The sequence below is a fragment of the Loxodonta africana genome, chromosome 15 (genome assembly GCF_030014295.1).
Source record: "Loxodonta africana isolate mLoxAfr1 chromosome 15, mLoxAfr1.hap2, whole genome shotgun sequence".
In the NCBI taxonomy this organism is placed as follows: domain Eukaryota; kingdom Metazoa; phylum Chordata; class Mammalia; order Proboscidea; family Elephantidae; genus Loxodonta; species Loxodonta africana.
The window spans coordinates 77,912,927-77,937,239 of record NC_087356.1 but is presented as its reverse complement, the minus strand read 5'-3'; the positions used below and the strand labels follow the sequence as shown (position 1 = coordinate 77,937,239).

Here is a 24,313-nt window from a genome sequence, read left to right as displayed (position 1 = left end):
GGACCTTTGAGATACATGAGTCCAATGCCCTTCGTTCACAGATGAGGCACCGTTATGGACTGAATTATGGCCTCCAAAATATGTGTTGTAAATCCCAACCTCTATGCCTGTGGTTATAATCCCATTTGGGAATGGGTTTTTGCAACAACATTGATTACCTTTGCGTGGACTTTCTAGCCATGGTCTTGTAACTCCCACCCAAGTGATTGGGTGGAATTGTGCAGAGAGGGTAGTTGTAGCTCACCAAAGGAATTGATCCGTTTCACCATCCTGCTCAGCTTGAAATGAGTCACCACAGAGGAAGGAAGGAGAAGGGCCCACCGCCACCAAGGAAGGAGAGACAGGCAGCAGAGAGAAACAGCGACAGTAGAGGCAGCAGAACCAGGAGACCAGCAGGAGGTGGTGCATCGGTCTTCCCAGCCCACGGAGGGAGAAAGCTGAGTGCCTCAGGGCAGGAGGCTTGCTTGTGGAGTGGGTGCCTCCAGGCACTTGTCGGCAGAGCTAAAGAGCTTTGTAACACTTGCCTGAGCAGGTCAGAGGCCAGGTCGCCCCAAGAGGCCCAAGACAGCTGAGGGGCCGAGAGGCCAAGGGGTTGAAGGCCAGGCCAGGGAGAGGCCTGCCTGTGGGCACAGCCAAGAAGCTGTCCTGACGGAAGAACTGTATCCTGAGTCGAGTCATTCCTGGTCCTGATTTGTAACGTGTTACTTCCCTAATAAAACTCATAATCATGGATATTGTCTGTGAGTTCTGTGTGGCCACTGCAACAAATTATTGAAACCAGCAGAGAAGTACAAGAGTGCCTTGGGAAGGATTGCTGGTGTCATGATTGAAAAAAGGTTGGAGGGAGGAGGTATGGCTGACCTGCTTCATAGGAATCAGCTGTGGGCTGATGATGATGGTGATTCTTTCTCCCCCTTGTGAAGTTAGAGGAGGTCAGACGCCCCTTGCCGCCATGCCAGTTTTACAATGTACTTCTGGTGAGGCTTCAAAAGAAAATGATGAAAATGTGATTGGACAATGGAGAAAGAATGAGCATTTTTATGCAGGGGCAAAGAATTTGTCTGAATTATGTTCACATGTTTGGTGGAAGGTAGAACGTGTAAGTGATGATCGTGGTTATCTGGCTGATGAGATTTCTAAGCAAAATATTAAAGTGGCTGAATAGTTTCTCCTTGCCGCTTATAGTAAAATGTGAGAGGAAAGAGATGGACTTAAAAATCAACTGTGTAAAATGGAAACAGAACTTAAAGATTTGGGAAATTCTGTTGTACAGACCAAGGACACGTGTCCTAGAACGTTCACCAAGGATGTGGCTACACAAACTATCGTTAAAGAGAGTAAGCCTGTGACTGATGGATGTAACCACCTACCGCAGCAGAAAACCCATCGGCTTAGACTGAAGGGGACAGAGAAAGAAGGAAAGGAAAAACGTTGTCTGCCTCTTGGATTTCTACAGACAGGAAACAGGCCAAAGGAGCTACATCTGTTGTCCTCCAAGGAAGGAAAAAGACCATCCCTGGAGCAGCTCAGAGATCATCCGAACCGTTGGAAGGAGCATGGGAAGCAGGGCCTTCCTGGTTTCAAAAGGCGGGGCCACAGTCTTCTGGATTTCAAAGGATGGGGCCATGGTTTCCTAGGTTTCAAAAAGTCAGATCTTCACCAGCTAGGTTCAGGAATGTGGGGCTGCTGTTAAGGTGTACCAGGAGAATGGGGCCACTGCCCAAAGTTGAGAGGATGGGGCTGCCATGCCCAAGGGGCAGAAGAAAGGGGCCTACTGGAGCTGAGGGGGTGGAGTCATCACTCAGATGGACTAAGGAAAATGGGGCCGTCTAAAGATAAGGGAACGGAGTTGCCATCCCAGAGGGTCTTGAAGGTGGAGCTGAAGCCCAGGGCTGAGGGGCCTCCACCCAGAATCCAGAGGGTATGGCCAACACCCACAGTCTGGAGAGCGGGGCCATTGCCCAGATGGTCTCAGAGAAGACAGTATTTTCAAGACTTGAGAGCTAAAGTAATTTGTTCTGCTGGGTTTTGGACTTGCTTGGTGTTCCGCCACTGCTATTTGGAGACAGATAACTTGTGCTCTAGATTTCACAGGTTCACAGATGAAGAGGAATTTTGCCCCAGGATGGAATACGCATAAAGTCTCACCCATATTTGATTTAGATGATCCAGAAGATGAAGTTTTGGGCTTGGAGTTGTTTTAAGACTTCTGGGATGATGTGATGGGGTGAATGTGTTTCACATGTGGCAAGGACATGAATTTGGAGGCGGGGGGCGAAGGGTAGAATGTTATGGGTTGAATTATGTCCCCAGAAATATGTGTTGTAAATTCTAACCTCTAAAAAAAATAGTTTTTTTATGCTTGTGGTTATAATCCCATTTGGGAATGGGTTGTCTTTGTTGTGTTAATGAGACAGGATTAGTGTAGGGTGTATATTGAGTCAATCTGTTTTGAGATATAAAAGAAAAAATGCAAGCAAGCCAGCAAGAGAGATTGGGTAAGATAGATGCTAAGAAACATGGAAATCTCCGAGGAACCAGGAGAGACAAGGACCTTCCTCCAGAGTCGACAGAGAAAGAAAGCCTTCCCCTAGAGCCGGCACCCTGAATTCTGACTTCTAGCCTCCTAAACTGTGAGAAAATACATTTCTGTTTGTTACAGCCATCCACGTGTGGCATTTCTGTTACAGCAGCCCTAGATAACTAAGACAGGCTCTAAGGCCCAGAAAGACGGAGCTTCTTGTTCAAGGTCACACAAGAGCCCTTGCAGAGGGAGCACCTCCCCCAGGGAGAGGCCTGCCAGAACCCGAGCCGTCAATGGGGGGAAAAATCCAAGTTGCTAGGAAGCAAAGCTTGAGAGACACAGAAACTTGGGGACAGACCTGTTTGTTTGGACTGGTTGCCATGGTGATGAGAGAGCACTGCAGGTTAAGTACTGAAGGGAGAGCTGGGAACAAGGGTGGAGTTGAGCCCCTGCCCTGGAGGTTAACTATAGTTTGCCTGTTCCCTAGTGGAAGACAACAAAAAGGCACAGTGTGGCCCCTACCTCCAGTGAAAAGCTAGTCAAAGGAGAGGTATAGAAATTTACATTTATTTGGGGCTGGCCCATCCGCATTGTTGTAAACCTACTGGTTCCATTTGAAGGGGGTCCTGTTCACCTGTGGCTTGGGAGAAATCCTCAGCACAGAGATCTTATCCTGGGCCGGTCCACTTCCAGTATCTGAGGCCCCCAGGGAGAGGTCCTGGGGTGTTAGTCACTGTTGTTTTCAATCTCTCTTCTCCACTCTTGGGAAATGCCCAGAACTGTCCCTGTTCCTTTCTCACCCCACGAGGTGGTTGGACAGCAGCACACAGGCCTCCAATGGCAGCAGCTGCTTTTGTCTCCAGGAGTTCAGAACAGATAGGCCTGCTTGACTTTTCAGTGTCTGGAGTAGTGAAGGCAGTTAGAAAGCATTCCTCTCAAAGCCCAACTGGCGGAGGCTTCAGCTTTCCAAGGTCTAAGATCAGTGGCAGAAATGGAAAAGCTGAACAATAACAAGAATTAAAACCAAGGGAGACAATGTCCCTGACTGCCCCAAAGAGGCAATCTCCTTAAGGGGTCAAATCTGCATGGAATCTTGAAAAAAGCACTTTAGAGAACAAGACTTTTAACACAAGGCAGCTGTTTCCAGGTTATTTGTGGAGAAGACTGAGATCTTTATCAAGGACCAAGTCCTGACTGCTCCACTTCCAGGCACAGCCACTCTGCTCTAAGGGCAAGTTTTATTGTATTCGGAATCTGCTAGAGGGACCTATGTTTTAGCTCTTCAAAGGCGTTGTACAGGCACCCAGGTGTTTTAACAAACAACCATAAGAGTACCCATATCAGCAGTTAAAAAGTACACAGTTCACAGAGCTGCTGTGGAAAACAGTTTGGAATTTCCTTAAAGAGTTAAACATAGAATTACCCTAGGACCCAGCAATTCTGCTTCTAGCTATGGACCCAAAAGGCTTGAAAGGAGTGATGCAGGTACTTGTACACCGATGTTCATGGCAGCACTCTTCACAATAGCCAGAGTGTGGGAGCAAGCTAAATGTTCACCCAATGAACAGATAAACAAAACGTGGCGCATACGATGGAAGACCACTCCGCCATAAAGAGAAATGGAGTGCTGATACATGCTACAACATGATGAACCTTGGAAACAGGCTGAGTTAAATCAGTCGGTCGCAATAGACAAATATTGCATGATTCCACCTATATGAAATACGTAGAATGGGCAAATGTATAGAAACCAGTTTAGTAGTGGTTACCAGGGATGGAGGAAGGGGGAAGGAGGAAGTCATTGCTTGGGGCCACTGAACTTTGGATAAGTGATGGAAAAATGTGGAAATGACACTGGTGATGGTTGAAAAATATGAAAATGTTACTGAATTCGCTCCTGTTGCCATCGAGTCAATTCCGACTCATAGCGACCCCAGAGGACAGAGTAGAATTGCCTCATACGGTTTCCAAGAAGTGCCTGGTGGATTCAAACAGCCAACCTTTTGGTTAGCAGCCGTAGCATTTAACCACTATGCCACTAGGGTTGTTACTGAATTATACATGTAAAAATGCTGAAATGACAAAACTTTTGTGCGTATAATCACAAATTTAAAAAAAGCTGTCCTACATAAAAAGTTAAAAGTGGAGTTCATTTAAAGACATGTGTACTAGATATGCTCATTTTCTTAGGTGTGAGAACAGTGTTGAGGTTACGTAGGAGAATGCCCTTTTCTTAGATGATAATGAAGTATTCAAAAGTGGAGAGATGACCACTTACTCCTAAATGTTTTGACCAAAAGAATGAAGCGCATACAAACAAATGTGGCAAACTATTGACAATAGGTGAATCTAGATGAAGACTAGGGTGTTGAAAAAAAATTTTTTTTTTTCCTATAGAACTGAACATTCTAAAATGAAAAAGTGCGTAGTTGACTTTTTCCAGAACTCGGAATTTACAATCTGGCTGAAGCTGTAAAATATGCTAGGAGCCCTTCCTGGGTTCAAACCCCTCCCAAATCAAGATTCCACCACTCATCAACTTCTTTCTCAAAGCTATTATTTATTCTGTACAAGGTTCCACCGTACATCAGACATCCTTCTACTCTTGCTTACACGGTAAACAAGTGTGCATTAGCCCTTTGGCTCAGGTTCACAGGTCTTCCCTGGAGAAGGGCGTCAGGTCAGTTAAGCTTAGGATGTCTTTCTCTGATGCCTCCTCCCGGGAGCCCAGGCTCCGAGGGGCACAAACCAGGCCCAGCTGTGCAGGTGTGCAAAGACACACAGAGCTCCATGCCTTAGTGTCCAACAGCTTTGCTGTCTGGGACAGCAGAGGTTTTCCAATTACTTAGGGCATAATCAAGCTCATGGGAGAGAAGCATACAACTGAGGCAAGATGTCCCCAAACACCCAGGCTTCAGCTCCCAAGATGGACTGAAGACTGATGCCAAGAGGCAGCACGGGCATCCCTGAGAAACTCGGTCCAAAGGGCCTATGTCTAGAGGTTCTGAGAAGGCAGGGGGTGGGCAGGCGGCAGGAAGGTCAGGGAGTAAAAGGATGTTAAGGAATAAATTAAAAGAGAGAGAAGCTCTAGGGATAGAGGGCTTGTGCTATCCTTCAAACAGCTGGGGAGTAGACCAGGGGTGGGTTAAAGGAAGTGGGCTGGAAGAACTTGATACAATGTTGTAAGAAATCTCCTTTAACCTATCTTCCTCTTTACCTCATTGCAATGCAAGCCAAGCCAGGGGTTTAAAGGGCATGACTCCTGTTCCCCTCAGCAGGTCTGAACATGGCACTGGGGAAAAGGGAAGAGGTTGAGGGATATTTCAGGGAGGGCAGTTACCCCCTGGTCCCCAAAAGCTATAAGGCACAATTTTTGGAGGCAACTATATTCCATCTAAAACATTAAAAACAAAAAACCTTGTTAGATCCCAGGTCTACTGTGGCTGTGCTTGGGGCCTGGCCAATACCCACCTAGCACCACTGGGGGCTAGCATTAGAAAGTTTTATCTGAAGGATTAAAAAAGAGAAAAAAAAAAAAATACCAGCACAACTTCCCAGCTGTGAAGAGGTGTGAAGGAGAGCATCTCCAGTCTGAGAACTTTAGTTATGGTAATAAAAAAAAAAAATGGACTTTTGAAAACCAAAGAGCTTGTTTCAAAGATGTCCCCTAGTCTGTCTCCCTAGAGTTAGCAGCGTTAAGAGGGCTCTTGGCTCATGTGTTTTTCTTGCTTCTGGACCAGTAAGCACAGTCCAGGTGAAGACAGGGGCCCGCCGGAGCCAGCATTTCCAGGCAGCGATCCTCTCGTCAGGCTCCAGAGGGCGCAGTCTTCTCAGGAGGCGCGGGAACTGGAGACTGCAGCAAGTGGACGAGGATCTTCTCCCCACAGACTGCTGTTGTTTATTACACACAGGAAAAAACCACAAGCTTAAATAATGACAACAAGAGAAGCCGAGGGAGCACCATACTGACTGGTCTCTGTGTCCTGTGGATCTTCCCCGCCAGGCCATGGCTCAGGAGCACCTGGCTCCTTGCTCCAACCCTGACGAGGCTGCATCAACTCCTGCTCGGCAGCTTTATTTTAGTTTATTTCTCTCTCATTTGTCAGGTTTTTTTTTTTTTTTTTTTGGTCTTTTTAAAAAACTTAGGGTGTAGGGCCACCATGGGGGAGGGAGAGAAAGTGATGTAGCTCCTTGCTGCTACATACGGGAGGGTGGACTGGCCAGTTCATAGAAGAGCAAGTAGGCGTCGCTGGTGCGCACTTGGCTGGAGGACATAGGTGTGACGCTGTGGAGAGAGCAGGGCAGAATCAGAACCCAGGTGAGGGAAGGTCACTGGGGACACAGCCGAGTGGGCTTTGACCTCTCTGGTTATCTTTTAGAGATTCTTCCAATGGGCAGCAGACTCATACATGTGGCATAGCTTTTTGGGTCTGACCTCTTCTGTCTAGCCAAAGTAGAAGCTAGAGAGCTAGATGAGGTACAGGTGTCTGACAGCTAGATGCCCTGCCCAATACCTCTCTCTCACCTGGAGTCATTGAAAGTGTGCCATTCGCCTGTCCCAGGACTCCGGCAGTAGGCTGTATAATGGCCACCCATGGTGGTTCCAGAGTGATTGGACACAGCATACAGGTTGTAAACAGCGTGGTCTGGGGAGGAAATACAAGGTTTTAAGCCTCTGAGGCATTTCTTGCCCCCTCGTCCCCTTCCCCTCCTGCCTGTTATTCCCACTGTTTCTATAACTCACTCTTGGGCAGCTTCCCTCTGCCTCCCACCTGTGTCACAGACACACGTGCCTTGCTCCTTCTCCTCCTGCACCTCTCCTTCCTCCTGAAAATACTCACTGGTGTTTTCAGAGGCAAATTCTCTCAGGTCCAGGTCTCTTAGCGGGAAACTCACAAACGTTGTGAGCTTGCTGGTTCGTATCCTGGATTCGGAGAACCGCTTCAGATCTGGTATTATTGTGAGTCAAGGACAAACAGGGCAGCAAGAACAGAGTCAAGCTAAATGAGGCAAGAATCCCAAATGGGCGACTGCGGTTCTAAGAGAGCAAACAACAAAAGGACACTCTATCCGGTTTCGGTTTCGTTTTTCCCTGCTCTGTTCACCCTCGCTTTCTGGCCCCTTGTCATCAGTCAACCTCTAAAGTCAAGACTGCTGCCCTTTTGAATCCTAAGGATACGGAGCACCAAGATCTTTGGGAACCTCTGGATGGAGAACTTCTTTATACATCGTTTTCTGGCTCCGCAGCGACAGCATGTCTGAAAGACAAACAGAGGTAGAGAGGACTTGTGGGAGGTCAACCGGGCCCCAACTCAGCAACTCCGGGGCTGGTTCTGCAGTGCAGCACTTTCCCCAGAGCAGCCCCACTGTGGATGGAAGGGTGACTCACTGGCTTTTCATCTCCATCAAGCACATCCTCTTTGGTGAAGAGCCTCATGCAGTCCATTAACGTCACCTCAGGGTAACCTCGCTGGGAGAGAAAAAAAATAAAGGTCAGAGGTCAGAGACGGGAATGGCTAGGAGTGTGAGTTTCAAAAGCTGGTCAATGGGGGTATGCACCTTAGCGATGGGCAGTGAGAGGTCCCAGAAGGGGTCAAAGACTGTGGAACAGTAACCGCACTCAGTACACGTCAGGGAGCTCTTCAGCTGTCCCACAAAGAGGTCTGGGGAAGAGATGGACAAGAGATGCTCACACAGGGTCTTCTACAGGGTCTTCTGCAGTGTCTTCTTTCCCCAGGTGCTGGGCAGCAGGCCAACAGAGTCCCTGGGAGCTTTTCACACTCTTCTCAGGCAAAAGCAGGCAACAGTGGAAGTAGGCACTCCCGACGTCCCCCGTCCATGCACTCACCACCAATGCGACTGTCTTCTCGTTCTAGGTATTTCCTCCACATCTGTCTCCCTTTCTCATCATCACTGGGGGACCACACGAGAGGGAGACAATTGGGTCAGAAAGCAAACCATGACAACTTTAAAGGTCTATCAATCTAGAGCCTTAATGCTTAAAAGTAGGTCTGCTTCTCCTCAAATCATTACCCCCAAAGAGTGGGTAAAAAACTCTACTTCGCAAAAGTGTTGCTTCCCCACAGCACTCTTACTTACGGAAGACGATCGAGGTTCTCAGGGTTGGACTTAGGCCTCACTGTTACTCGGTTCACCTCATTGTGGAGCCCATCCAGAAGAAAGCGAAGGAACTCCTGAGCATCCTGCTGACTGAGCCCGAAGAAAAGAAAGTGAGCAATGTCTCTTGTCCCAAGAGCCTGCTGCTGCTGTCACCCACCCTGGGGAGGACATGTCTGCAAGGCCCTTACTTATAGCCAACGAAGCGCGGTGCGTATCTCTGAATCTGGGTCTTGAACTCAGATGGGCTCACCACATCATTGGGGGATGACGTCCATATGGTCTGGATTAGTTTTGCAAACTCTATTGGGAGGCGAGGGTAGAGGAGGGTGGAAGGGTGTGGAGGACAGGGGAGGTGTTCTCTATAAGAAACTGCAACTGGAACCCCCACAGAAAGTAGCCAATGAAGGAAAAACAGGAGAGGTACATATATATAAAAGACAGCTATGAGTACAGCAAGAGGAGCCCTGGTGGCACAATGGCTAAGCGCTTGGCTGCAAACTGAAAGGCTGGCAGTTTGAACCCACCCAGCAGCTTTGTGGGAGAACAGACCTGGTAATCTGCTTCCGTAAAGATTACAGCCAAAAAAACCTCTATAGGGCAATTCTATTCTGTCACGTGGGGTCGCTATAAGTTGGAATTGACACTATGGTACCTAACGACAACAGGACAGCAAGACTAGAGTGGCAGAAGTGTCCAGGGGCAACAGGACCATGCCCACGGACGGCTCCCCACCTTCCATGAGGGCTGTGTGCGCACTGCTGCTGTGGCTGAGATCCCGTAGGTAGAGCCTCTGGAGGCAATAATCTCGTAGCTCCCGGGTGTTGCTCAGGCACTGCAGAATCGAGTTCATGAAGCACTGCGAAAGATGACCCGCTCAGTAGTGGGGAAGCCAAGAGCGCTGTCTGGCACCGCTATATACTTCCCACCAAAGGCTCTCTGGCTTGCTTATCCATCCCAGGAATGGCTCCTCCCCCAGCCTCAAGTTCCTCTTTTCATAAGACAAAGGAGTGAAGTGAGGCAAATTCCCACGACCGCACAGGGGACATAACTGCTTGTTTACTATAGAGGTGTGCAAAACGTGAGGGTGTGTTAGACAGAAGTGAGAAATGATGGATGTCCCTGAAGAGAAGGACCCAGGAAAGCAGCTGACAGTTAAAAGGGCAACTCCCCTTTGGCAGCGCTTCCTTTACGGGGCGGGGATGAGACAGAGCCCAGCAATTCTATGAAACACGGGACAGATCAGGAGGTATCAACTGCTCTAGAGGGTAGGGAGTCAGCTGGGACAGGAGGGGACTCTGGTACATCTCCTGGGGAGGTGGCCCCAGGAAATAAGTGGGTTGGGAAGAACTCACCGTGTTCCCAAGGTTTCGAAGACCAGCCAGACCCTGGGCGCTCTTAGAATTCTGTAAGCAAAGAACATATGGTATATAAGGCTGAAGACAAGGAAGCTGGCCTGTACTAGGCTCTCTTATGCAACATTCTGCTACTTGGAGCTGTGAGCATCAGGCCACACGTATTATTCTCTTCAACCTTAGTCTATGTACCTTGTAGAAAAGAGGACTGACGAATGCCTTTCATTTTCAACACACAACAAAAATACTCCTCAGGGCTCTGCTTCCTTTTATTGACTGTATTTCCTTTCATTTTTACACTACTCTTCATTCTCTGCCATAGTGGAGACTGAAGATTAGAACTAGAGACTAGGAATTCACATATCTAGGTCCATCTTTGACTCCTGGCTACAGGAAATGTCACGTTTCAGATCCAGGTGCTACCTCAAATGACCCCTAGATGTCCAATATAAAAAGCAGCTGTCATGATAGGCACTTCGAGGTCTTGAAAAGTTCAATGACAAAACACCGTTAACTGAGTTTAGATTTTCAACTGGAAAAACTCATGTCTGCCTGCCATTCCAAACTGCAGTGGACAGGTGGAATTCCTTCCAGCTGAAATCAGCTCTTAAGGGCTGATTACAGGCTGGGAGAATCCTCCCTGCCTGGCTTAAGTTTCAACCAGGGCTTCAAACTGGTTTGTTTTGATTCAAACTCCTGCTGAGAATTTGTATTTCAAACAAGTTCCCTGATGAGAATTTGCAATTCCACTCCAGATATACTGAATCAGAATTTACATTTTAACAAGACCCCCAGGTGATTCTTATGTACAACGACCTGGGAACTTGTTAGAAACCCAAATTCTCAGCAGGGGTTTGAACCCAAATGAACAGTTCTAGATGCCCTTGTTTCAACATCCTGACTGGCCACTGGCTGCGAACCATTGTGATGGCAGACTGTGTCCAAGCAGAGGTAAACTCCACCTCCTGAAGGTGCCACTCTTGCTCTTGTCCCTATTGTGGAAGCTGGTGAGGGGGTTGGAGATAGGAAAGGTGCTAGGCCGAGGACTCTGGGCACTCTTTGTTAAGGTCTCTTGACTAATCCAGGGCATACCTCTAAGGAGTCAGATAATCTTAGGATTCAAAAGGTTAAAGAAGCAGTTTGCAGATGAGCCTGCCACCATTTCTCTCAGGGAGGGGACCTAGGAGCAGGCAACTCTGGAGCAACACTGGCTGGGGCATGCGTAGGGCCAGCTCAACCCTGATCAGAACAGGAGCCTGAAATAACTCAGCTAAAATTACTCATGCCGTGTGCTGACAGCCTATGAGGCTGTCAGCAGCTCTGAGCCCATGAGGTTGTCAGCGCTAGGGAGGGGAGCGGGGAGAAGCAGGTTCAGGGAGGGCTTTCTTGAGAATTCCTTTGCTGACCCCATAAGAGGATCCCTTCCCTTACCAGGTACCAGGCCTAATACGAACAGGTGGGGAAGAAAACATACCCGGAAAAGCACCCTAGTTTAAACCTGCAGCTTGAGAGAAAGCCTACTGGCAGCAGGTGGGGTATAAGCATCCTTGAAGACTCTGCCAGGGCTGGCAATATATGGTGCCAAACACAAATTTTGAATCTTACCTTCCTGACAGTCTAAACCCTGATGTTCTAGTAAGAGAGCCACCATAGGGATAATTCCCTGGGACAGAGACCTTACCAGCATTGTCAGGTAGACCTGGTGGGTGAAGGACCCTCACAAGGTCCAGCAAACACTGCAAATGTCTCCTTGCCGCCCGTGCAAAACTAAACGTTGCAGCCTGCTCACGACAGACCCCGTCTTATACCTACTTTTGGCACTGCTTTATTAGTTCTCACCCCCTGTACTTCACACGACATTTGTCTAAACAGACTGGAGAAACAAAGCATTCTTCTACTGGTGACCATGTTAGTGTCCACCAAACAGGACCCTCAGCTGAGACAGTAGCGCTAATTAGGGTGGGGGATGGGGAAACTGGTGTCATCGTTCTACTGAGGCACATCTTAAGATGTTGACACCCTGGCAGAGTGAGGGTCAAGAAACACATGCCATCATCACTCAGGGTTACTATTCCTGAGAATCTAACACTTTTATCCACCTGGGAGTGGGAAGATGGGGAGGCTCCTTTAGGGAATTGCGAGGACCCTTTGTTAGTTTTTGTTCAGAGTGAGGGTCGTGCCTTTGTCTAAAATTTCTTGAGCTCAAAACCACTTGCCAATTTTTAAGTGTTCTCTGTAAAAGGGCATTGGATAACAGGAGGCAGGGGGTGGGAATGGGGGCTGGGAGAGTAGGGCTGCTTCATGCCCAGGCAGATATTCTGCCATGAATAGGAAATCAGGGGCTCCAGGGAAAGTCTGCACTTTCCATTCCAGAGAGGAACAAAATGTCTCTGGAGTGACCTTTCTTATGGGGGAAAAACAGTCCTACCTCAGGGCTGACAGAGCGGAGCTAGAACCGGAGAAGGTGAGCAAGGCCCTGCCCAGCCAGGCTCACACTGGGAGAGAAGGAAATGACTCCAGCTGTTAGGATGGAGCTCATGTGTGAAGAGTTGAGAAAGTTTTGACCAAGAACCTCCTTAAAATTAAGCCACCAGCAAACCTAATTTTGACTTAACAGCAATCACTGTTCTAGAGAGTAGATGTCACCTCTTTATCAGTAAACAGCATTCACCTTCCATTCAAGAAGCAGGGGGCTTGCAAAGAGCCCTCTCCGAGCTAATGCAGAGGCAACATCTGGGCTTAAGGGCCATAAGAAAGGTTGACTGCGGTTTGTGCCTTCGCGCTTAAGACCCCAGTAAAGGGGTTTCCTGCTTACTTCACCTGTGCCGTGAGGGTCAGCCATGAGTCCTGGCTGCAGCCAAGGAGCCTGGTGTGGCCCTGGCACGGGGCAGTGCACGCACTGCCAACACGGGAACTGGTGCCTGTTACATAAGACCTGTCAAGCTGTAGCCCCTTCTCCCTTCCCCAAGGGGGCACTACCCAGCTTGTAGCCCCACCATTACTCTGGGATGGCCACTTCATTTGAAAGATCCATTGTCCACTAAGCAGAACTAGAGAGGGGCAGAAAGAAAAGGGAAATTGCCCTTTTTCACCTGTCTGCAACTCCTCTGCCCTTTACAGGGTCAAGGGACCCTTGTTACCAACCCCCCGAGCCCTTTGGTGGGAGCAGTGAAAGGGGAGGCTGCCCCTTTCTGACCAGCCTTTCCTGCTGGGTTTTGGCCTTGGAGGAGTCACACCCGCAGAGTCCGGCGTGGTGCCCGTCCCCTCACACACGGAGAATTAGTCAAGGTTACGCTTTCTTGCACCTGTCCTGATAGGTGCTGGGAATGGAGAGCCCCCTGGTGCCGGGGTCGCGGGAGGGGGAGGAAGGGAAGAGGTACTCCAGGGACTCAGGGGCTGGGACCTCAACAAGGGGAGGGGGCCGCGAGTAAGCGTGGGATCACCTGGGGAGGGGGCATTCCTTGCCGGGAGACCCTGGGAAAGGGAGGGGTGGGGGCTGAGGAATCCAACCCGAGCCGAGGGGCGCGTGGAGGGCGGGTGGGGGAAGCGTCCCGGGGAGGAGGCGGGTTCCCGGGTCCGGCGTGGGGGTCCCGGAAAAGGGTCCCGCGTACCTTGGCTTTGTTGAGCAGCAGCCCCACGAAGGTGGATAGCAGCAGGGAGGGGGAGAGAGGGGAGCGCGGCCGCAGCTCCTTGGCGAGGGCGGGAAAGGGGGCGGCGGGGGGCTCCTCGGGCAGGGTCACGGTGTACGAGGTGCGCATGCTGGGGAGCGGGCGGCGGGCTCGGCCCCACACTTAACGTTGGCTAAGGGGGCACGGGGTGACCCGCGCGGCTCCACCGCCCGGACGCCAAAGCCGCCCAGGCCACACAGGACACTGCGCCCGGCGCCCGGCGGTAAACCGCTACAGGGGCGCGAGCGCGCGCTCCCCCGGCCTCGCGAGACCCACCCGCCTCAACCTCCCCGGCGCGCGCTGCCAACGGCCCCGGCACCCGGCTCTCGCGCCCCGGCGACTGGCGGCCCCGGGGCGGCTCCAGCCGCGTGACGTCAGCGCCAGAGGCGGGGCCCGAACGAGGCTGCCCGGCCTGCCCCGCCCCCCCCACCCCCCCCACCCCCGGCGGCTCCCCCCCACCCCCGGCCCGTCCTCCCCCTCCCCCGGCCCGTCCTCCCCCTCCCCCCCCCCCTCCCCCGGCCCGTCCTCCCCCTCCCCCTCCCCCGGCCCGTCCTCCCCCTCCCCCTCCCCCGGCCCGTCCTCCCCCTCCCCCTCCCCCGGCCCGTCCTCCCCCTCCCCCTCCCCCGGCCCGTCCTCCCCCTCCCCCACCCCCGGCCCGTCCTCCCCCACCCCCACCCCCGGCCCGTCCTCCTCCACCCCCGGCCCGTCCTCCCCCTCCCCCGGCCCGTCCCCCCCCACCCCGGCGTCCCCCCCGGCCCGCCCACGACCCGCTGACCCTCGGCCAGGTCAGCCCTCCGCCAAGAGCTGCAGGCCCCGAGAGGCAAGACCTGAGCACCGAGTCCGGAACCAGCTAAGGGTTGGAACTCTGGAGAATTATCTTTGGGGCCCGCAGAGGAAGCATCCCCAAGAGCGAGTGTCACCCGGGTGAGAGTCCTCCAGGGCAGCAGGCAGTACCTAACTTTTGAGGGCTGATGAAGGGTCGGTGCTCTCTTCAGGGAAAACTGCACGTACGTGCAAACTTTCGTATAGCGTTCAGGGGGTCCTCAGACCCTTTTGAAGCTCAACATCCACAAGGTCCGAGGGCGTTGACCGGCCCAGGTGAAGATCATTTCCATGGCCCTGGATCTAAACTGCTCCTCCCCCCAGCCCTAGTTTGGCACCGGTACCTTAACCCCCTTTTATCTAGAGCCAACGCTCGTATTTTATAAGGTCCAAGAGGTCATCGCTCCTTTTGGCCTCAGGAAAGAACATTTTTTTGGCCTTTTCTAACCAATTACCCAACTCCATCTCTCATGGAATCTCATATTTTGACTCATTTTTTGGGAGGTAGGAGAAAGTAACAGAACGGTGAGCAAACAGGTGCTTGTCAGCTGGCCTTGGGTTAGTGTACTACTCTGTCCCTAATGGCAGCAATGCTTGAGGACCAGGGGGTCTTTGAGCTTTATTTCTGATGCCCTGGCCTCTTCACCTATCTGCCCACAGGAATCTGCCTTAGAGAAAGTATCTTGTTTGGCGCTTGCTGGCTATTTTTAGCCAGTATTTTTAGCATTTAAAAATACTCTGAGCCGTTGCAGTGTGCTGTTGTTACTCATCCGTGGGCTCCTTCTGTCCTCTTGTCATGCTCATACCCACATGCACACGTGCGCACGCATGACCACAGCCACGTGGGGAGCCGTCTGGGACACCTGTATGGGCTGGACCCTAGGCCACCCACAAAACAGCAACTTGGTGATGTGAGAGGGGAGCAGGGAGGCAGCCCCATGTGCAGCAGCAGTGGTGGTGGGAGGAGGGGCTGGGGGCAAGAGGCACAGGGCATTCTACTTGGTGACTGTCAGGAGCGGCCATCTCCACAGTCACTGCCCTCGCCCATACTTGGACCAAACCTGGACCCTGGACAAACTCTAACAGCCTTTTTCTCAGGGTTTCCCTCCTTCCGGCCACGCCCATTCCAAGCTAGTGCTACACTGTGGCAATATTTGCTCTCTTGTACCCGTTTGATCACATCACTCTTCTGCCCTGAAACAACTAGAGCACTTGACTCTTGAACCCAGTCCAAAAGTCGCAGGTGGCCCTGTCTGTAAGGTCATCCACAGGCTTCTTCCAGATTCCTCACCCTCACTCTTCAGTGGGAATCCCTGCTCTTTTCCTCTGCTTTAGCACTTGATATTTCTCACTTAAAAAACAAAATTGCCACTCTTTAAGCACCCATTAAATGCCAGGCACTGAGCTAAGTGCTTTATATGTATTATCCCAGTTAATTTCATAGTAATACAATGGCATCCTATTACCTCTATTTTCTCAGTGAAGATCCTTAAGCCCAGAGAAGTCAAATGACTTGCCAAGACCACGAAGCTAATAAATGACAGTGTGGGGCTTTGAACCGACACCTGTCTTATAGCAAGACCCAGGAAATTCTGGAATGCCCTTCCTGTTCCCTACCTTGTGATTCTGCTTCAAGCTCACCTCGTCCACAGTGCCTCCCCTAATTAATCCCACCCAGCAATAAACACCCCAGCCTCAGCCTGCTCCCAGTCACCCAGTGCTGTCGAGTTGACTCATATCAGTTTACACTGTATTAATTCATCTTAATGTGTTTATCTTTGTTTTATAAGTGTTTCTGAGACGTTGTAAATGTTCTTAGATTGTGTGCGGCTTGTCTGGATTGTGCCATTCCACGGAAACCTCCTCAAGGGCAGAGCTGTGAATTCCCTCAGTGGGTGCTTAATAAATGGTGCTGATCTCCTCTAAAGAGGGCCAGGCTCTGTTGGGATCCTGGAAGACCCCTGAGCCTCAGAGGGTGGGGCGTAAGTCTGGCTTTGCATGCTGAGCAGGCATGCTGGGAGGGGGAGGGGGTGGGACAGGCACTTATCCACTGTAATATTTCGGGGTCTCCCTGTGACTTAGACCCAGTGATCTGCGTACACCCACACCAGGACATGTTAGCATTCCGCCAGCCCTTCTTTGCCCTCTTCCTGGGATGCAGAAGGTTAGAGGGATTGCTGGAAGCAGGGAGGCCCAGAGGGGAAAAGCGCCTGCACAGGAGCTCTTTGAGAAGTCTAGGGTGAAGGGAAAGAATTCACACAGGGCTCAGTCTGGTCAGGCAGGTCTGACTGCTGCAGGATATGGCCAGCAAAGAACTGTGGCTCGTTTCTCCTCTACCCAAGCCCCTTAGAGCCCCTTTCTCCCCACTGCTGTTTCTGGAAGCAGGATGGGTACAAAGGCTATAGACTTTTGGGATCCAAATCTGGCTCTGGCTCTGTGACTCTGTGCCTCCAGTACACGGAGCAAATCTGAGCTGGGCTGATTCTTGCAGCCAGAGACTGGGCTTGGCCTGTCTCCCCTGTCGGATGAGTGATTTTCTTCACCTCAAATCCTTCCTGGCACAAGATAGAGTATAAACAAAGTCAGGGTTGGCTCTGTGAGGGCCAGGCCTGAGAGTATCCCACTTCCTGGAGATCTTGGTGGGCAGTTTGGTCCAGGGTTTGTCCACGATGCCTATGCCCAGGTAAATGCCTCAGGGCCAGCGGCCCTGCTCCCAGCAGCATCTGCTACCACTGCCAATGGACAGACTGATTGACAGATGGCAGGATTCTGGGATAAGAGTGGAGGGGTAGGGCTGGACTTGTGGATTCCTGGCTTTCAGCCCCAAGTGTGCCTGGGGCGGGGTGGTCGGTCTGCCCTACCTGCGTTAGGAACCTCCGCTCCCCTACGTTACAGTTACTGGGGCTCTGGGAGGTGGAAAGCTCTGTACTCCTTTGAGCCCCAGGGCAGTCTGGTCTGAACCAGCTGGATTCCAGAGGCCCACACACTTCCTTCCTTCCAGGGGTGCTAGTTTTACGCATCCACTGAGGTGAGAGGGTACAAGAGGTCACGTGTGCCGCTGTGAGTTCTGAACATGACGTTCATTCCTGCAGCCTATGGTCAGTGGAGCGGGGCAGTTCCCCAGGGGGAGGGAATATTCTTCCAGGTTTGGATTAACTTCTGCCTTGCTGAGCCCTGCCTCAGCACGACATTAACTCATTAAGACATCCTGCGGCGGGGGAGGGATGGGGAGGTGCCAGGGAAGATGGAACTGGGCACTGATTGAGAACTGGAGCCTGGGTCAGGCAGCCCCGAGGCCACCAGCCAGGCCACAGCCCACAGGCGGTCTTCAAGAGGATGGAGACATCAGTGTCGTGCTGGCTCTAACCACTATGACTGCCCTTTCCTTCTCAGCAGCTAGTACTGGTCCAGCCACGGGACCCCTCTGGCTGAAAGTCTCCTCTGAGTGACCTTCCCATGCTGTCAATTCAGGTTCAAACCCTCAGGAAGCTCCCTCTTATCAGATGGCTGAGTGAGGGGAGGGCAGATTGGGTGAGGAGAGGCCCCAGGGTCTCAGGCTGCCAGGCTGGACAAACAAGACATGCAATTCAACGGCTGAACAAACAGAGAAGGTAAGGGACAGCAGAGGAAGGTCACAGTTCTCACCCAGGAGCTCTCAGGCAGCCTCTGCTGTCCTCAGCTCAGGCTCTTTGGAGTAACCCCCCTCCCTCACTGCAGGGCAGCTTTCAAGTCCAAAGTCCCACCCCAGAAAAGTCACATGACCTCAGCTTATATAATCTCCCTGTCACTAAACAGCTGGAACCCAAGGCCTGAGGAGATGAGTCAGCAGCCCCAATGGCAAATAGGACCCAGGTGCTCTGGGCAGCGTTTCGTTCTGTTGTGTGTAGGGTCGCTATGAGTCGGAACCGACTCAATGGCACCTAACACCACCATCACCACTCTGGGCTCCCAGGCCCTTTGGTCCTAGAAACAGGTCGCAGAGCAGAGGGCAAGGGAGTGGAACAGACTGTGTAGGGGTGGGAGCAGGTGCCCAGCCTGGTGACTGTACTCTGGAGGGCCCTGGGCCAACCCCTGGCTCATTCTGGGGCGAGGAGAGGTGGCCTAGGCAGGGCGGGGCAGGGCTGAGGCCGGCAGGCAGAATGCCAGGGCCGGGGAGGGAGCAGCTGGAGAGGGTGGAGCGGAGGAGGCTTAGGAGGATTGTAGGGGTTAAAACACAGCCCTGGCAGGGCTCAGTGGGAACAGCTTGTCCTTCCATAGGCCCTGGGAACAGGAGAGGTGGGGTGGAGGGGGTGAGATGATGGGGGCTGGGTACTTGGGCTCCTGGCTCTCTGCGGGTCCAAGCCACCTGGGCTGGCTCAGAGTCCCCACAGGGTAGCGAAAGCTTTTTTCCCACCAGTCCTGGATCATCACGTCCCTTCTTTCCCATCTGTCTGGGTTTTAAGCGGGAGGTGGAGGCTCAGAGCAGCCTTCATTATCCTGGTGCTGAGCTGCACCCCTCACAGACCACTGGTGTTTTGTAGGTGCTTATGCAAGCATGGGGGAGGGCATTTAGAATGCATGCCCCCTCCCCCAGTTCTTTACTCTGCTCAGCTGAGTCTGTTTTACTCCAAGTTCATGTTGGCTGTTAGTATTAACGAGGGAAATGGAGTCTGGTTAGAACTGCTCTACCTCCTGGTCGGAGCCTGCTTTGGACCTCGCTTTATTAAGGGTGTCAGCTGCGGTTCAAGTCAGCTACCCTGAGAGCCCCCTGAGCCAGGATGCCCTGAAGGACCACAGAGGAGTCAGACCCCATTACGCCACACTTTTGCTCCTCTGTCCCTCCCACTTATCACCTCTTGGATCTGACCTGCCAAATGCCCCTTTTCTAGTGTTTGCTTTTTTCTATTAAATTGAAACTAACTATTCCGTAGTTTTTACTGGCTTTGGGTTCATACACATGTATTATTTGCTTTGAGTCTCACGACATCCCTGTGAGGTGGGCAGGGCAGGCACAATCACTCCCTTTTATAGACGAGGAAATACAGCTCAGATGATAGATGTGCAAGGTTAAAGAGGTAGACGGTTCCAATGGTCACAAGCAGCCCATCCCAGCCTCGGACGGCCTCTCCCTTCTCTCACCCCTATCACATTTAACAACACCCAGGGCGACCTCCTCTTGCGGCTGCTTAAGACCTTATTTCCCCAAATTGATTGTGAATGCACCGAGGGCAGGGACCCTGGCTCACACATCTCTTGCCTCCCGCGGCACCTGGAAGGGTTCAGGAGAACTAACACTTATCAGGTGCTGACGGTGGGCCAGGCCCTTTCACATACATTGCCTTTTGACTCCTCACGAAAATCTACGAAGTGGCAACTGTTACGGCTCTCTTAAAAAAAAAAAACGAAACAAAACCCACTGCCTTCAAGTCCACTTGACTCATAGTGAAACTATAGGATAGGGTAGAACTGCCCCAGAGAGTTTGGAAGCCTGCCACGTCTTTCTCCCACAGAGCAGCTGGTGGGTTTGAACCGGCGACCCTTTTGGTTAGCAGGCCAGTGCTTTAACCACTGTACCACCAGGGCTCCTCCGTCTCATTAGGAAACAGGTTCAGAAGTTCAGGAGCGTATCTGAGGTCACACTGTTAGTGAGCTGAGCACGATCAATGAATGAATAAGAAGGGAAGGATCCCAAATGGAGATGTGAAAAGAAACTGGATCCTATTTTAAAAAGAAATGGTCCAGGCCCCTTAGCAGGCTTGTTCCCACCTTGGCAAGATGCAGCCAGCTCCAGAAAGTGAGTGGGCGTGGTGAGGAGAGAGGTGGGGAGGTTAAAGAAGAGTCTGGCCTCGTTGAGCCTTGAGAGCCCTCTCATGGCTGTTTTTCCTTGAACATAAGCTCAGGGTGAAAACTAGCTCAATGGCAGGGGCCTTACTAGCCACTTAAGTGTTCAGTGAGTTGCTTCTGGATAGGAGGGAGGGATGTTAATTGCCTGAGGCTGAGTTTGCCCCAGGGCCATCTGTCACTCCTCTGCAGTGCCCTCTCAAGACAGCAAGACTGCCCTCACCCTGGCCCCGAACGGGATAGAGGTGGAGCCAGATGTCCCCCATGGAAGACTCTAGGGAGGGTGGGATATGTTTGTGCAAAGGAGGCAGAGGCCACCTCTATGGAATCGGACCAGCAGTAAAGGAGAAAACCACCTCCCCCCTCAACAATTGGGGCTAAGGATAGGTCTGCAGCTTAGTCTGTAGAGAGGAGGTTTTCAAACCTTAGTGTGTATCAAGACCACCTGAAGAGCTTGTTAAAAGGGCAGATTCCCAGGCTCTATCCCTAGAGTCAGGAAACCCTGGAGGCGTAGTGGTTAGGTGCTATGGCTGCTAACCAAAGGGTCGGCAGTTTGAATCCACCAGGTGCTCCGTGGAAACTCTATGGGGCAGTTCTACTCTGTCCTATAGGGTCGCTATGACTTGGAATAGACTCGATGGCGCTGGGTTTGGTTTTTTTGGTTATCTCTAGAGTCTGATTCAAGGGGTGTGGGTGGGGCCCAGGTCCTTGGATTGTTAAGCTGTGCAGGTGATTCTGACGCAGGCAACTTGCAGACTCTACTTTGGGGAACACTGCTTACTACCCAGAACCTTTGGCTTCTGAGCAAAGGGCCCCACGGACCCCCGATGGACAACACCAGACATGTCATCCTCCACCCCAAGCAGAGCACACGTGCCTCCAAGAGCACGGATTTCTCTCCCATGCCAGCTCTGGCATGACATATCTCTTCTTCCACTCCTTTTCCATTAACCCTCCAGTGTCGCCAACCCTGCCTTGTCTGAAGGTTCTGGGAGGCCCCAGCTTTTGTATCTCCCATGACATTTCACAAGTGGCCCAGCAAGGCCAAGGCTCTCTTAAGTAATGCTATCAAAGTTGTCTTCTCCCGACCTTTAATTATGACAAGCTTCAAGGTCTGTGATCCTGCCCCGCCCTGCAATTCTGAACCCCTACTTCGTTTGGACAAGCCCCCTAAGCAGCAGTTCCTGCTGTCACGCAGCTGTTGTCTCTAAAAGCAAATGCCCTAGGAATTGGGGAAGGGTACGTAAAGTAATGGAGCAGACACAACACCCAACCCTCCTGCCCATATGCTTGTTTGTCCATCTGTCTATCCGTCCATCCACCCATCCCTCCATCCCATGTAGTCAGCAGGTCAGCTGAGCTCCGCACTATGCTAGGCACAGGTGAGCAATCAACAGATAAGATGTGATTTTTTTCTCACCCTCTGGGAACTCTCCACCTAATGGGTACACTGGTAACTACAAAGAAGACAATGTGCGAGTAAGGCTGTGCCAGCCCTTGGTCAGGCTTCAGGGGAGCCTCTTCCTTGTTCCAGCCCAGGCAGGGCTGGAATATAGAGGTATTGGATTGTCTGCACGAAAATTTCTCTACTATTTTCTCTAAAGACACAGGGTAAGAAGAGCTGTCCAGACACCCCAGTCCTGAACCAGCTAGTGCTGGTTAGAAGAGAGCCCCTCATCCCCTGATGCCTTATGTCCAAATGATAACTCTGGTCTCTAGGGTGGGGATAAAAGCTGGAGCCAGAGCAGAGAGGCCTCTCTTGCCATAGGGAGCGCTGGTGGTCTGGGGGCCCCAGCATCTAGCCCAGGATGGGGCAGGGCTTGCAGGGAACCCAGGCATGTTGGGTGGAAAAGGCAAGAGGAAGAATAGCAGTGTGTGTCGGGGTGCTCAGCATTCCGCGAGAGGGTTGCTGAACAGCCTGAGCACACAGGTTCTGAAGGGGCTTCCCAGGAGAGCAGGAAAGCCCCTCCTCGACGAGAGCACCAGATCTACTGAAGTGATGCTCCTCACTGGCCTCGGCTAGGGCCGCAGGAGCCCAGCCATGAGAGTTGGGAAGCAGACCTCTGCCGTAGCTTATCAGTCACGCTGAGAGCCCTCTCCTCATCCTGGCTATTCTACGTCAGTAGCTCCCTCCCAAGCCCATCACCCGGGTCCCCAAGGGGTAAACTCACCATGGTGTCTCGCCCTGGGGAGCTGGAGCGGCTGGGCCCAGGGGTCTGGCTCTTGGCCTTCTCCCACAGAGTATAGCGGCCACTGGGTCGGAAGGTAGGGCTGAGGACTTCAGGGACTCGGGAGGGAGGAGCCTGGGTGGGCACCTGAGGTGCACTGCCCTTGCGACCATAGTTCTCCAGATAGTCGGCCAGGTACTCGGAGCGGCTGGCTGCCTGGTATAGGCCCTGCAGAGCACACAGCTCCTTGCGCGTGCGGGCCAGCATGGGGCTCCGGCCCAAGTTCCCTGGGTCTATCCGGTAGCTATCTGAGGTCCGAAGGCTGGAGAAATCCCGGACCAGGTCTGAGTGGCTGTTTGATTTCTTCTGGGACAGGGTTATCCCCTGGTCACGAGCATTCACAGGCATGTAGCTGAGGGAGTTGCTGGTCACTCCATAAGTTAATCCACTGCCCCCGCTGAGTCCACTCCCTGAAGCCCACTCAGTGCCCCGTGTCTGGCTCTCTGCCCGCTTACTACCCCCGATGTCGGGTCTCAGTAGGGGGCGCCCCCGGTCATAGTCCAGGATGGAGGAGGGGCCATAGGTTCGGGGTCGGGTGAGGAAGCTGGAGGGGGGGCCCGGCTTGAAACCAAGCTTCTCCTTCTCCAGGAAGGAGGCAGTGAGGTTGGCCCCATACGTGGAGGGGGTGTAGGTGCCGTAGCCTGATTTGGCGTAAGGGGCATCTGTGTAGCGGGCCGATTCTGTGTAGCGCTTCAGGGTGGAGGAGAGCTGGGACATCCTTCAGGGTGGCACTCAGAGGGGACTGGGAGCCTCATGGGCTGAAAGACAAGGAAAGCAGTTGTCAAAGGGCCCTGGGCCAGGTGTTAGACTCCTCCTGTACCTGCTCTCCATCCCCAGCTGGTTCAGAACCTTAGATCTCAACAAGGGACCACAGGATCCATGTCCACGGAAGGCTGGCAGGCTGCTGAGAAACTCAAGTATGCGTGTGTGTACACACACAGGCACACAGGTATGCGTGCAGGTATGCACACATGTATACATGCACCCATGCATTTACAACCCCAGGTGAACAAGAGATGAGCCTGGCTTTGAGAAACCATGCAGTACTTCCTTCATACTCCAAGCATTCCCCTCAAGTACCCAGCATGCAAGTAGGAACTGCCCTACCTCTGCAGCCCTCAAAGCCACCAGGGTATTCCACCCAATCCCATCTGGTTCCTTTCCTCAGCTTCTCATGAGTTGAGGGGATCCCAACACTCTAACCTCCTGCATTGAATATGCTAGAAATTTCAAGAGTTAAAGCCAGCTTTCCCTCCTTTCTGACTTATGTCCTGGGAGAGCAGGAATCTTCTTGGAATCACAGATCATTTGAGCTGGAATGACCTTAGAATCATTTGGTTAGATCCCTCGTGAGAAAAAGGCAGCTCATGAGAGGAAGTAATGAGGGAGGCCCTTGAGGTGGGGGAGGCAGTATGTTGCAAAGAGCGGGCTCGAACTCCACCTCCAGATTCCATCCCAGAATTCTTCTCTGGACACAGATCACCTGATGCTTGGTCTTGCACTGGGGATGCGTGTGTGGTAGAACCCACCCTCTTAACTGTGCTAAGCCTTCTGCTCTAAAGAAGGTTAGGACCCTAGCGCCTCCTCCCATGGGTTCCCCTACCGCCAAAACAAAACAAAACAAAACAAAACAAAACCCACTGCCATCGAGTCCATTCTGACTCATAGTGACCCTATGGGACAGAGCAGAATTGCCCCATAGAGTTTCCAAGGAGCGCCTGGCGGATTTGAACTGCCAACCCCTTGGTTAGCAGCTGTAGCACTTAACCACTATGGCAC

At 52.0% G+C, this 24,313-nt stretch overlaps 1 protein-coding gene across 2 annotated transcripts; it reads right to left on the bottom strand.

Moving 5' to 3' along the window:
• Positions 1-5,893: 5,893 nt before the first annotated feature.
• Positions 5,894-23,713, bottom strand: USP2 (ubiquitin specific peptidase 2). 2 transcript variants are annotated; one of them, XM_064268945.1, is made up of 12 exons: positions 22,478-23,713; positions 9,997-10,047; positions 9,377-9,500; positions 8,833-8,944; positions 8,624-8,734; positions 8,373-8,437; positions 8,084-8,187; positions 7,914-7,994; positions 7,704-7,782; positions 7,366-7,473; positions 7,050-7,170; positions 5,894-6,809 (listed from the first exon to the last, which is right to left on the bottom strand). In XM_064268945.1, exons 1-12 carry the CDS (start codon positions 23,249-23,251, stop codon positions 6,722-6,724), a joined length of 1,818 nt encoding a protein of 605 aa, XP_064125015.1. In that variant the 5' UTR covers positions 23,252-23,713; the 3' UTR covers positions 5,894-6,721. The 2 variants fall into 2 exon arrangements, with proteins under 2 accessions (XP_064125015.1, XP_003418242.1); XM_003418194.4 differs by lacking the exon at positions 22,478-23,713 and adding an exon at positions 13,608-13,816.
• Between the last annotated feature and the right edge of the window lie 600 nt (positions 23,714-24,313).

Coding starts and splice junctions, on each gene's coding strand:
- USP2 (XM_064268945.1), bottom strand. CDS start 23,251: ATGTCCCAGCTCTCCTCCACCCTGAAGCGCTACACAGAATCGGCCCGC. Junction 9,501..9,996: donor TTCGAAACCTTGGGAACACG/GTGAGTTCTTCC, acceptor CATCTTTCGCAG/TGCTTCATGAACTCGATTCT. Junction 8,188..8,372: donor AGAAGACAGTCGCATTGGTG/GTGAGTGCATGG, acceptor TCTCTTCCCCAG/ACCTCTTTGTGGGACAGCTG.